The following is a 12,096-nucleotide window of genomic DNA, read 5'->3' as shown; positions in this document are numbered from 1 at the left end:
TTTTCTCCTTTTCCTATTTGTTTGGGTTTTTTCTCAATTTCTTTTTCTTCCACCCAAAACACTGTGTTCATCTTAAGAGTCCTAATCCAGTTTGATACAGAAAAAATGGTACCATGGCAAATGTTACCTTTTCTGAACCAGGAGTGTCAAGCATCTTGGATAATCCACTTGTTTTTCCTACTGCCAGAGTCCTGACAGAACCTCTCTCTAGACTTATATAGTGCAACAAGTGAAGGAATCCCCGGGTTCAGATTTGATTTTTGCAATTCCTGTGACTATGCTCTCACACCAGTACCCACCTCCATGTAGTTACACTCCTGGTAAATCTGCAGTTTTGTTTGCTTTCAATTATAGAGATTGTGGAATTCACATCCTGACTAAAATATAGAAAAATCTTATACTCAGTGCAACTGTGTAAGTATTTCTTCATTGTTTGTCTTCTACATAAACTTCATTTGCAAAAATATAAATAAGAAAACCAGAAGAGCAACAGAAAGCCGAAGTTCTCATACTCAGCTTTTTCTTAATTGTAATGGCAAATCAAGCTTTTCATTGGATTAAACACAAAAATGTTGGTGTATTTATACAGTACTGGCATATTGTTTATATATGTATATTCCAACCTATTGAATTACACTGGCTAGAGTCATACTTTAGAATATTTGCACAGAGATTCATGACCAATCAGAGTATGATACAACTGCAATTTTAATTTATTTTAATTTCTGCATATTATGGTGTAAAGAATTATGAAGTTGTTCGCCTGAAATTAAACAGCAAACCATATACCAGTGCTCTTTCCTTAACAGACTAACCCAGAAAGCAGATCTTCCCTGGGAGAAGGACTGGTTACAATTTCAGCAGGAGGGCCTGGCCTTCCTTTGACTCGTGCAGTCTGTTTTAATAACTGTTAATACCCTCTGATGGGGGCATTGGAGAAACTACATTGTGTATGACTATTAAATACTCAATTCCATCTTCAACATTGAAATATGGGGTCCTTCCAAAATGGACTCTCTTCAGTAATGTCTCTGTAATCTGCTTGTGTTCACAGTGTTACAAACATTTTCACTTTGCTGCTGAATTATTGAAATTTTGGACTACAGTCTTTTAAATGTTATATGCCTGTATGTTTGTAGCACCAGTGAGCACAGATCAATGACATTTATCCTCGTGCCTTGTACACCACAATAAGGAAAACATCAAGCCTGATACAGTCACATTTGGAAGTTTTGCTTTTGTGTGCTTTGAGCATGAGGATTTTCCTATATGTAAATAAGAGAGATATTCCTACCACTTTTTTTCTGGTGTATATGCAGAATGATAAAATCTCTGGTATGCTTTTCTGTAAGTATATGCATATTAGAGGTGGCCTTCTTTTAGAATTTAATAACTTAGTGTTTTCCAAAACAAACAAAATAAAGTGATGAGGAGAAACAGCTTGTTGGAAAATGGCAGTAATGGTTTTCTACCAACAGTTTCCCACCAGGGCTTTTGTAGGCTAACTATATGATCTGATGTGGCCTTGTACATCCTGTGTTTTATATATATATATACACACACCTATATATATATATGGTTTCTCTGGGTGCTTAAAGGAAGGTATTAGAAAAAAAAATTATTCTTTTATAACATACTAGGTTTTAGGAATTAGAGGATTAAAAAATTTGCTGAGTATATATTCAGCCTAGTGTTCTAGAAATTGCAAAATGTAATTTTGTTTCTTTAATATTTTATGTGTGTTTCTTTATATTTCCCATAAGCTGTGAATCTAATAAAACCCCCAAACCACTTCATTTTTTTGTACCCTTTATGCAAATCAAGTCACATGTTCTGTTTAAGACAAGGTATATAATTGCACCCAAAAGTGCAGCTGGAAATGGTGGGTTTCAATTCAAAATGCTTTGGAGCTGCTGCTGAAATCCTCATCTTGACACTGAAGTGCAATGTAAAGGATTCTGAAAAGAGCCCAACTATATCTATTTCATGAAATACAAGCCTACCACAGCTGCAAATTTATTTGAGGATGTTGATGGTGCTGCCTTTTCCACTGACAAAGGAAAGACCACAGTACTTTGCTACAGGGATCTCCTCCACTGGCCTTTCTTTCCTTTCCTTTTTCTGTTGTCCTCCAAATCACCATCATCATTTTCAGAACATTATCAGTCATGGAGTAGGGTAGGGAGATGGATCTGATAAGCAATGAAAAAGGCTAAGCATGCTCTCAACTCCTCAATTCTAGCTACTGTAAGCTAAATTGTTGCTTTACCTGTAATACAGTAAATATTGTAGAAATTTTAAGAGCAACTTATTATTGATACAATACTGATCACTATCAGGATATGGACTTTGCTTTTCTTCTTAGGCTATTTTCATTTGTTTCTTCTGCACCCATTTAATGGAATATGTAGGTCTCTTGAAAGGTAAGGTTGAAAATTGCAAGTCTGGCCTGCATTATGTAACAAATTTTTTGAAATGCAGCTCTTTTATTTTCTTTATACTAGTAAAGAAAATCAATATATTTCATTTAACCAAATTCATTCCTCATTCATTTTCAAGGAGTCAAAGAAATTAAGAAGTTTAACAGACTAACTTCACGGCACATCATGAGCTTGTTACTTTGGAGAACAAACAAATTATTTTTTTATAGCTTTACAACCCACTTCTTAATGCTTGCAGTTGCATTTACATGACCTTCAAGGGCCCAGGTCTTACCACTGAAAAGTCATGCACGATGGGGGAAAAAAAATAAAAGAAACTACAACTCCCCCTCCCACCACTGAAGACATTCTCTGTTTAAACCATTCCTACACCATGTTTCCATGTGAACTGCATCATATTGATTTGTCTCTACAATGTGATGTGGGTTTACTAAAGGATTATAGGGCTGCACACATGCTTTTCATAAACTCTGCATGCATGGCCGATTTTGTCTTAATAAACAGTGCATCCGTTAATCCCATGTTTGTTTGTTTGTGTCTGCAGCGATGCAGAGGACCATAAACCTCTAAAAAAAGGAAGCCGGACACCTTCAGACAGAACTGTGAAAAAAGAAGACAGTGATGATAGTTTAGTTGACTATGGAGAAGGTGTAAATGGTCAGTTCAATGAGGATGGCTCCTTTATTGGACAATATAGTGGTAAAAAAGAGAAAGAACCTGCAGAAGGAAATGAAAGCTCTGAGGCTCCTTCTCCTGTAAATGCCATGAATTCATTTGTGTAACCACAGAACTTGATCCCCTTGTATCTCCAGTTTGCTTAAAGCACTTGTACATCCTCCTTCTCATACTATGAACACGCAGGTATCGGAGCTCCTCACCACCAGAAGTTAATGCTATGAGAACATGCAGGTTAACACCAGTACACAGCATAATGACACAGTAAGTGGTATGTTACTATGAATCAAAATAGAAAATTCAAATTTTGCTCAAAACTTGGGTATTTTTACTTTTTTTTTTTAAAGGAACTGACACAAACAGTAACATCAGCTTGTAATTTTGTTTCCTGTTGAAAATACAGTAAAATGCATGGAAAAAAAAAACCCCTACACAACTCACAGATAATCTCGTGTACACTATAAAAACATGGTTTGACAATTTGTTATGCAGTCCTCAGCTGAATCCCTGGATATGAATTCCGTTCTCAATGTCAGAGTGTTATAGTAGTATTATATAGAACTTCAATGTCTTTGTGGACATTGTTGTGAAATTGGTGACTTAATGTCTAGCTATCATATGTCTTTTTGCAAGACAGTTAGGAACAGTATGTACAGTATATAAATGCTAAATGATTTAAGTATGACACTTGCATTTGCTGATGCTTAATGAGACCCTGTTATCTGCTCTTTGCTCCTATTACTTTATAGCCTTTTTAATCTGTCAGGTATTACGGCAGTACAGTGTTCTATTTTTACATCAAAACATATTGAATTGATTTTAGGGCATAAAAGATATGCATTGCAATGCATTTTGAAATTTTTACAGTCACTGAAAGAAAAACTTTAAAAATTAAGGAAAATATTCCAGAAAACACAGGGCAAAGTACATTCAGTGCCTTTATACGATATGCATTCCGTAATGTGCTGTACTACTAAATCAGTTAGTGCAGTAAACTGTGATCAGCAGACTACTGTCATTGCCAAATAAAGTAAAAATGTGAAGAAAAAGAAGTGTTATGAAACTGTTGTGCTAAAAATGGAAAGTTTAAAATATTTTAAATTGCAGAAAGAAGAGTATGATTCTTTTCCCTTTAGAAAAAGCTTTCTACACAGTTACAGCACAACATGTTTTCATGGCTTTAGAATACTTAAAACAAAAATGAAAACAAACAAACAAACAAAAATCCCAAAACACAACCAGAGTTAAATTATTTACTAACACAGCAAGGAATAAGCTCTTGTAAAATAAATCATTAAAAACCCAAAGCAGCTGACTCCATCATTTGGTGAGAATGCATTTCTCTCTGTGTCCCAGCCTGATCAGTGTGGCAGCTTTGTAATTATCTCCAGCCTGAAGCAGTGTGGGGGTTGCGCTCGGACCACAGCATTCCATCTGACAAGTGCTAATACAGTTTATTGGTAAAGGATTTCCCTTATCAGTTAAAAAATTATTTTCTCGCATACTATATCAATCAAATGTTTACCTCCAAATAGAAATTTTTATAACAACCTATGGTTGAAGGAATGCTCAGTTTCATTTGCCAATAAATTGGTTTTTCATAACTTGCATCAAGTTTAATTTTAAGTAAGCTTTTTATATGTAGATATTTTGTTGAATTTGTAAATACACTTAAAGCGTAGATGCTATATGCTTCTAGGTGTTACAGACAAATAAACCAAGAAAGCTGATGTTGTACTGTGTAAGAAGTACTATAGGCAATGGTGTGCATGGTATTTTAAAGCATCTACTTAATTTTTTTTTTTTTTTTTTTTGTGGAAATAAAATAGTTATCTGGTCATTTACTGCAGATTCCAACTAAACCATTCAGAGCTTTTGCCAGTGCACTACATTAGTCCATAGGACACCTTGCAGCTTTCATGTATATATTTTAGGTAAAGCACAACTGAAGTAATCCCAAATGTAACCCAGCTGTAATAAGCTTCTTTCGCACCTTTGAGCTTTCCATTGGTCAGTTTTTTTAATGGGAACTGAAATACAAAATGAATTCTATGAACACTGATTACAAAGCACAAAGAGAACATTTCTTCACAGGATTTGCCAATGGTTTTGGTGAAAAAAATATCATTTTACTCTTATTTAATTGTAGATGCTGAATTATCTGTGCATGTGGGGGTAAACATACAGGCTCACTTCTGTAATAGTGCAACGGATTTTGTATTAAAAATAAATGTGGTTTTAAAATTTCACTGTTTGGTCTGTTTACACTAGCAGTAAAAATCACATCGAATTAGTCTTGTAATTAAGAATTCAAAGTAGTAAAACAGCATGAAAGAGCTCTGACAGAAGTTGTCCCATGATGTTGCAGAACTTCCATTACTGCCACCAAATTATTTACAGAAACTTGCATACCTTCACATGCTACCATTTGAAAAAATGGTAAATTTGTCTGACCATTTCCCATTGAAATCTGTGATATGCATTTTACTTCTCTGGATGTTTTTATTATTTATTTAGTCGTATTACTGCAAATAAAAGAACTGAAGCAGTCATGTTCCATACCTGCAAGAGTGAATAAGAGAAAGTAATGTTGATTTGAAATTAAGAGCCTTCAGATAGGATCCCAAATAAGGATTTTGTGTCCTAAAGGAATCGTCTGACATACAAACTTATGGTTATCTGTTTTTAAATATGAAGTGAGGAATTTTTAGTCATCATCTTTTACAGTACACAAAATCCATTGCAATGCTCTTTTCGTATCTTATCTATCCTATATGTGAATGGAAACAGACTGGGCAGGAGGGCAGCTGTTCTGCATAGAAGACTGCAGGAGAGCCATGGATTCCAAGATTCTGTGCTTCAGGAGATGTATCCAAAAGCTGATGAGTGGGCATGATACTTGAAAGAGGGATCTTATCACTGAATCAGAAGCCATTCTGCCAGCCTTCCCATATTAAGTGGAAACTCCTGGATATTTCTGCTCCTGTCACCTGCACAGACTCAGTTCTGGCACTTTTATCTTCAAATATCTTCACAATATCTTCAGATATTGGCTGCCTTGGTTTTTGTACAGGTATCTGTTGATTTTTGCAGCAATGTAAACTGTCTGGGAGATATGAAATACAGCTGTTTCTGTTTCAATTAAAGAATACTTCCTGAAAAGAGAGATCTGAGTTCCCTAGGCATAGTTGGGGAGAAGGATTTCATACAGTAACAACTTTTGGAGACACACATACATTATCTGTGCATGTTCCCCAAAGTGTACTAATACATATAGTTGCTACACTTTTCTTTTACTGATATACCTTTGCTTTTGATTTTATTCTCACTGAAGTGATTGTATAAATCCTGAGGGAATTAAAGAGGATACCCCAATCGTAATTTTTCTTGTAATCTATTTTCACATTGTTCCTAGGAAAATACAATTTCCTCTTAGCAGAGGCAAAGTGGCAAAAGATTTGGGAACCAAATTCTCTTTTCATGATGTCTGGTCTATGTCAAAACAGAAATTCTAGGAATTATGTATGAAGAAATATTATCTACCCTCTGGAAGTGTCTTCTTTTCTGGAAAAAAAAAAATGGGGGAGGGGGGGAGAAAATCAGAAAGAGAATGAGATTCAAATAATTTCTGAAAAGCAATTGTCATTTGTTGTGTTTCTGTCCCACTCCCTCTCTTTTTTTCCCCCTTCATCTACCTTAGGAAAGAACATTTCAGAGACTTGGCAGAAGCAAGAACTGGTTTTGTGGGAAGATGGAAATAACCAAATGTACTACTTGTAGGAATCTACCCCCAGATGATGCCCCTAGAGTGAAAGTAAATCCAACTGGCCATCATGTTTTAATCTCTGGCTGCTCTTTGTACATGAGAAGTGGAAACTTTAGATCAAACTGTCAAGATAAATACATGTCAGCAGGACTATGATCGACAGTAGATGTGATCTGTTGTGACTGTAAGCAAGGAGAAAAATGGTCATCCCGGTGTTCTCATGAGTTTTGGCAGCAAAAATATCCACAACATTCCTTACTGTGCTCACATGTAAATGAGCTGATAAAAAATTGTGATCATGTTCAATACTGAAGGATGATTCTTCATTTGGGTTTGGAGAAGTTTGTGCTGTTTTGTATTTGGCAGCGCTGGCTTTGTCCCTCCGGATAAATCTGAAGCCAGCTGGCAGGTAATAGGTTTGCACATGTTTAAATTGGAGAGAGGCAGGGCAGGAGACAGCTCCTGTCACCTGGACCCAGCCAGCCTTTTGACCTGTTTTGTCTTGCCCTAAGGTGCTCAACTAAAATAAAGAAGTTTAGGAGGTAGTGTGGTTTCCCTGCCAGCTGAAAAAAACCCATGGCATCATGTCAGAAATCTAAGCCACTGCTTAGATTTAATTCTGCCTGGCTTTCTGCACATTTTGGATATAAGCAATGAGGAGGAAACATACCTTGTCCATGCTGTACAAATATGGGTTTCAGACCAGACCTGAGCTTTCTAACAGGGAAAGTTTAGTCAGTCCAGTTCTGGTGCCAGACTTTTTAAAAATTACCAGGTCTTGCACTACATTGACCTTTGACAGTAAACTGTATTTGATATGTATCTTCCAGAGGGTGCTGCTACATTTCCCGTGTTCCCAAGACTTTAGAAGAGAGATGTTTTGGTTTTGAAACCCAGCATCTTACCTGAGAAAGGATAGCAGCCAACTCCTCTGCCCTGTGTTTGCAAAGATCTAAAGGGTTTCAAGACTTCACAGGACTAAGGGAAAAGTTTTCCAAATGGCAGTGTTCAGAATATATTTCAAATAGACCTTCTGCAATATATGTACTGTAATGAAAGAGAGTTATGGCATGAAAAGTTTGCCTTCTGGTGTGGCAAGAAGAGGTAGTGAAAATGAAGCTGCTGGGACTGAGAAAAAGCAAAAGTATAACATCTGAGGTTTCTTGGAAAGAGTTGACAAACAGCCAGTAGGATAGCTGGCCTGAATGGCAAAAAGAGAAAAACAGACAAATGGCAGAGGCAGCAGGAGCCCTTGCTAGTGTGGAGCACCACAGCCTGCTGGGTGCAGACCAGACTACCTGTTGGTGACAAACAGCATAAAATAGATCAATAGGACATCACTCTCCTTCCTGATTTTTTAAATTATTATTTATTTATAATAAGTAGTAGGGGGAAGTAGTAACCAGCTGGACAATCAAGCAGACAAGGCCATTGCTTTAATTTTCTTACTTTTTGAAGTAAGCTAAAACTATCTCCTGGAAAGCACCCGCTTTCTGCAGGTATAGGACAAGGCAAAATCTGAAGAGATACTTTTCCCTGTTCTTAGGAACTTGACTAGTAGTGTTCCAGTAATATGAGGAAAGTGGGCATTCTCCTAGCTGTTGAGATAAGGAAGATACAAGGGAGCCATACAAACTCTTTGATAGATGAAGAACCTACACAATGCAGTCTCCAAACATGGAATACCAGAATTAATGTTTTTAAAGAGATTATCAAGAATAAAACTGAAGAGAGGGATAAAAAAAGACAGCTAGTTGCAAGTTTCTGGACAAGTCAGAGGACAGATGAATGTAAAAGAATTCTGGCATGGACAGGAAGAGTTTGATTTCCAGTAAGGAGAGGGAAAATTGCCTTTGCTAGGCTATATGATGGCCTGTAGGCACAAATACCACATGAAGAGCACAAGAAAACTGGTTACCCTGCCTATAAGCAAATACTATAGCTTTTATTTTCTAGCAGTATAAACCACAATTTTTTTGTATACTTACATCACTTGAACAATTATCCAGCAAGAATTTCTATTTAACTGAGATTGTTTTTCCTTCCTGTCCTTTTCACTACAGGGGCTTGGTTCCAAAGTTTTGCTCGAATAAGGAACCAGCCTATGCTGTTCTACTACAATTAGGCAATGACCATAAACTTTACCAAAAGGGGGACTCAGATATATTTTTCTAAAATAAGCTGATTATCTTTTTTATAATGAGAGGCAGATGAGTCTTCAGTCACTAGCATTTAAGCAACAATTGGCCACTAGAGGGAAGCTACAATTGCTGGTTAGCAGAAGCCCAAAGCATCTGAAGTTCACATCACGTGCTAATGGATAAAAATGTGTGTTTGTGTGTGTGTGTATCTATAGATATAAAGACACTATAAAATAGTGGTTAAAAAGAATAAGACACAAGTTCATAATAATTTGCTTGTTTTGCATAACACATTAATTCTGGTTTTCTATGCAACAATAACCTTATTTTAATTCAACCATTTGTTATGATTTTAAATTGCAGGGATATTTGGGGCAGAAGTGCTGTTTGAGAAATAAACTGGCAAGAACTATGGGACAGAGACGCTTGAGATTTGGCAGATAGCTGTGTCCCAAAGGCTTTTTCGAGGCAGAATCAGAAGCAAGACAAATGTCTTGTTAGGCTGTCAGTTCCCAGATATGTGTCTGTAGGTATGTGTGCCTGGAAGCTGAACAATAATAAAGATTTTTTAAATGCTGTTGACCTGGTTGGTGTGTAGCCAACTAGCTCAGCTGTTGCAATTCATGTGAAGCCTACACTGCCACAATGGGTTTGGAAAAGGCGCTGCCTGGGGCTGCTGAACCTGTGCAACTGGAGGGGACAGGTTCCCATGAGAAGTCCAGGAGTGCAGCCCGGCTGGGCAATTTGTAGGACAGTGGTTCAACTCACTGAGGTACCATACTTGATCCGATTTTGAATTTGCCAAGATTGCCCTTAATGTCTGTGTCAAAGAAGAAAAGCTGAAGGTTTTGATGCAGGGGATGGGAGCATCTCTCTCGTCAGGCAGCAGATTGCTCTCCGGCGGGAGCGGGGCTCGGCGCGGCGCCCCCGGCTCTGGCAGTCCTTGGGCCGCCCCTGTTTGAGCATGTCCAGGGCAGTGACCATCGTTAAGTGTTTTGATCAGGACGGGTAACACACGGCACATATTCAGTGTCGCAGCCCCAGGAGTCCTGCTGCCCTGAAATGAGATAAAGAAATGCTGGATTGATTCACGTTGTCAGGCAGCATCATCTTCAGAGGGACTCTGCCTGCGGGAACCGGCTCAGCACGTCAGGGCCCATTCGTGTGAGGAGGACAGAAGCTCTGCCCGCTGGGTCTGCCATCACAGCAGCCTTGTGGTGGCAGTGAGGGTGGAAGGGGGAGGCATCTGCAGGGTGTGCAGGCTGTGCATGGTTTTGTAGCAGGAGACTTGTTGCCTGGATCAAGGCAGCAGAATAAAATAAGAAAGCCTGAGGTATGAAGAAAATAACAGAAGCTTTCAAAACACTACTATAGAATAATCATCATATGTCAGCATCATACCAAACAAATAGGTGCATGCTGCTTTAGAGACAGGAATGCAGCCAGAGGTTAATGATTAATAATGCAGAAAATTTAGCAAGACTTTTCTTTTTGCTGGTGGTGAGAGCAGAGATGCTGAAAATGGGAACCCAGGACAGATGTTTTAGATAGAGCAGGCAGTCTCCACCCTGACAAAGCCACTGAAGCTGCTTTCATTTACACCAGCTGAGACTACTGCTTGTGGCATTTTAGGCAGGTCTTCAGGCAGAGTTTTGAATATAATGAATATTTTTGAGTAACTGTCTAATAGAGTGTCAAGGTCTCTCCACTAATGACAGCAGCCTCAGCCTCCAGGGGGGACATCACAGCCACAGCCAGCTTATGTGTTGGAGATAGTCATCTAACAGAACTGTGATCTGTTTTTCTAAATCAATTTTCTAAATTCAGCTTGCAACTGAAAAACATTCTACTAAAAAAGCAAAACATTAATTATGTACCTAATTTTGGTGAAATTATTACTCATCGCTTGTTCATTAACAATATGTAATAATGAAAATAATGCAACACGCCCATTGCAGAAGCTTAGTCCATTTTTATGGACTTAGTCTATTTTTATGAGGTTTGCTCTCAGGGTGTACATTTTAATTCTACACATAAAAGCTTGGAGAGAATCACTGCAATATCCTTTTTACTTGTAGACAAAACTTTCTATTTTAATGGCTGGCATTTGATGTTCCATGTAAAAAAATAGAAGAAACAGGATAAATTTCACTATCACTCATAAGCTTTTCTGCAAGTTTAGTTCTGGCTTTTGTTGTGTGTCAGGCTTTTTTTTTTAAATATGTCTAGTAGAATAGATTTCAAGAGTGATTTGCATCTATTCATCACTGGTTGATGAGGTTTTCAGCAAGATGTTTGGAGAAAGATTGTTGTATACCATAATGTCTATCAAAAATCTGATGTGACAATCAGTGCAACCTAGTCCTGCATTTAGCAAGTCTTTCCCTGCAACTCAGATTTTAATGTCAAAGCAGCTTTACATGTCAGACTTGAATTGGTATAAAAATACACAGATACTGAATTTGAAATGTTTAGCTACCTCAAGTGACAAAATAAAAGCTAATGTATGAAACACATGGATTGCTCTAGTTCAAGACAAATTATAAACCAGTAAATTATGGGGGGTTAGGGGATTGATTTCTATTGAAGGTAACATAAAATGAAGCATATAGGAGCAGAAATTATAGCCTTGCTAAAAGTCTTGCCATTGGTTTATGTTCTGGTCTCACATCAAGAGCTACAATTCCTCCACCCCACAGGCAGCCTTAAGGAGCCAGCTCTGCTCTGAGGCAGGGCTCCCACCCAGGGCCAAATCCTACCACCATCACAGAGGGGAAGAGTTGTGGGGCAGAAAGATCACTTAAGGAAGGCTAATCCTTAGAGAACATTTGATTTTTCCCTCCTTCAAGGTGCTAGGTGAATGTCTTGCACAGTTACCAGGCATGCTCTGGAAACAGTTCCTGCAAACAGGGTGGCTGTGGCCACTTGGTTTAACTTCGTCTTAACAAGTGTTTCATTAGGTATTTTGAATTTAACTTTTTAAAGAACTGACACATCTGGAGTTATTTATACCAACAAAAAAAAAGGAAGGAATATAGAGTAAACCAAGGCTTTGTGCACCTTTAATTCAGTC

At 37.8% G+C, this 12,096-nt stretch overlaps 1 protein-coding gene across 20 annotated transcripts in view; it reads left to right on the top strand.

The window, feature by feature from the left end:
- Positions 1-5,365, top strand: part of NRCAM (neuronal cell adhesion molecule) — a 146,030-nt gene extending 140,665 nt beyond the window's left edge. For 14 of the 20 annotated variants that reach the window (XM_064702622.1, XM_064702616.1, XM_064702620.1 and 11 more), the window contains one exon: positions 2,986-5,365. In XM_064702622.1, the coding sequence (XP_064558692.1) occupies positions 2,986-3,223 (238 nt within the window). In that variant the 3' untranslated portion in view covers positions 3,224-5,365. Of the gene's footprint in view, positions 1-2,365; positions 2,424-2,985 lie in introns of all 20 variants that reach the window. The other 6 variants (XM_064702614.1, XM_064702619.1, XM_064702611.1 and 3 more) reach the window with 2 other exon arrangements.
- Positions 5,366-12,096: the final 6,731 nt, after the last annotated feature.

The sequence above is a fragment of the Zonotrichia leucophrys genome, chromosome 1A (assembly GCF_028769735.1).
Source record: "Zonotrichia leucophrys gambelii isolate GWCS_2022_RI chromosome 1A, RI_Zleu_2.0, whole genome shotgun sequence".
In the NCBI taxonomy this organism is placed as follows: Eukaryota; Metazoa; Chordata; class Aves; order Passeriformes; family Passerellidae; genus Zonotrichia; species Zonotrichia leucophrys.
Note: the sequence above shows the minus strand (reverse complement) of the source record. Positions and strands in the feature narration are given on the sequence as shown.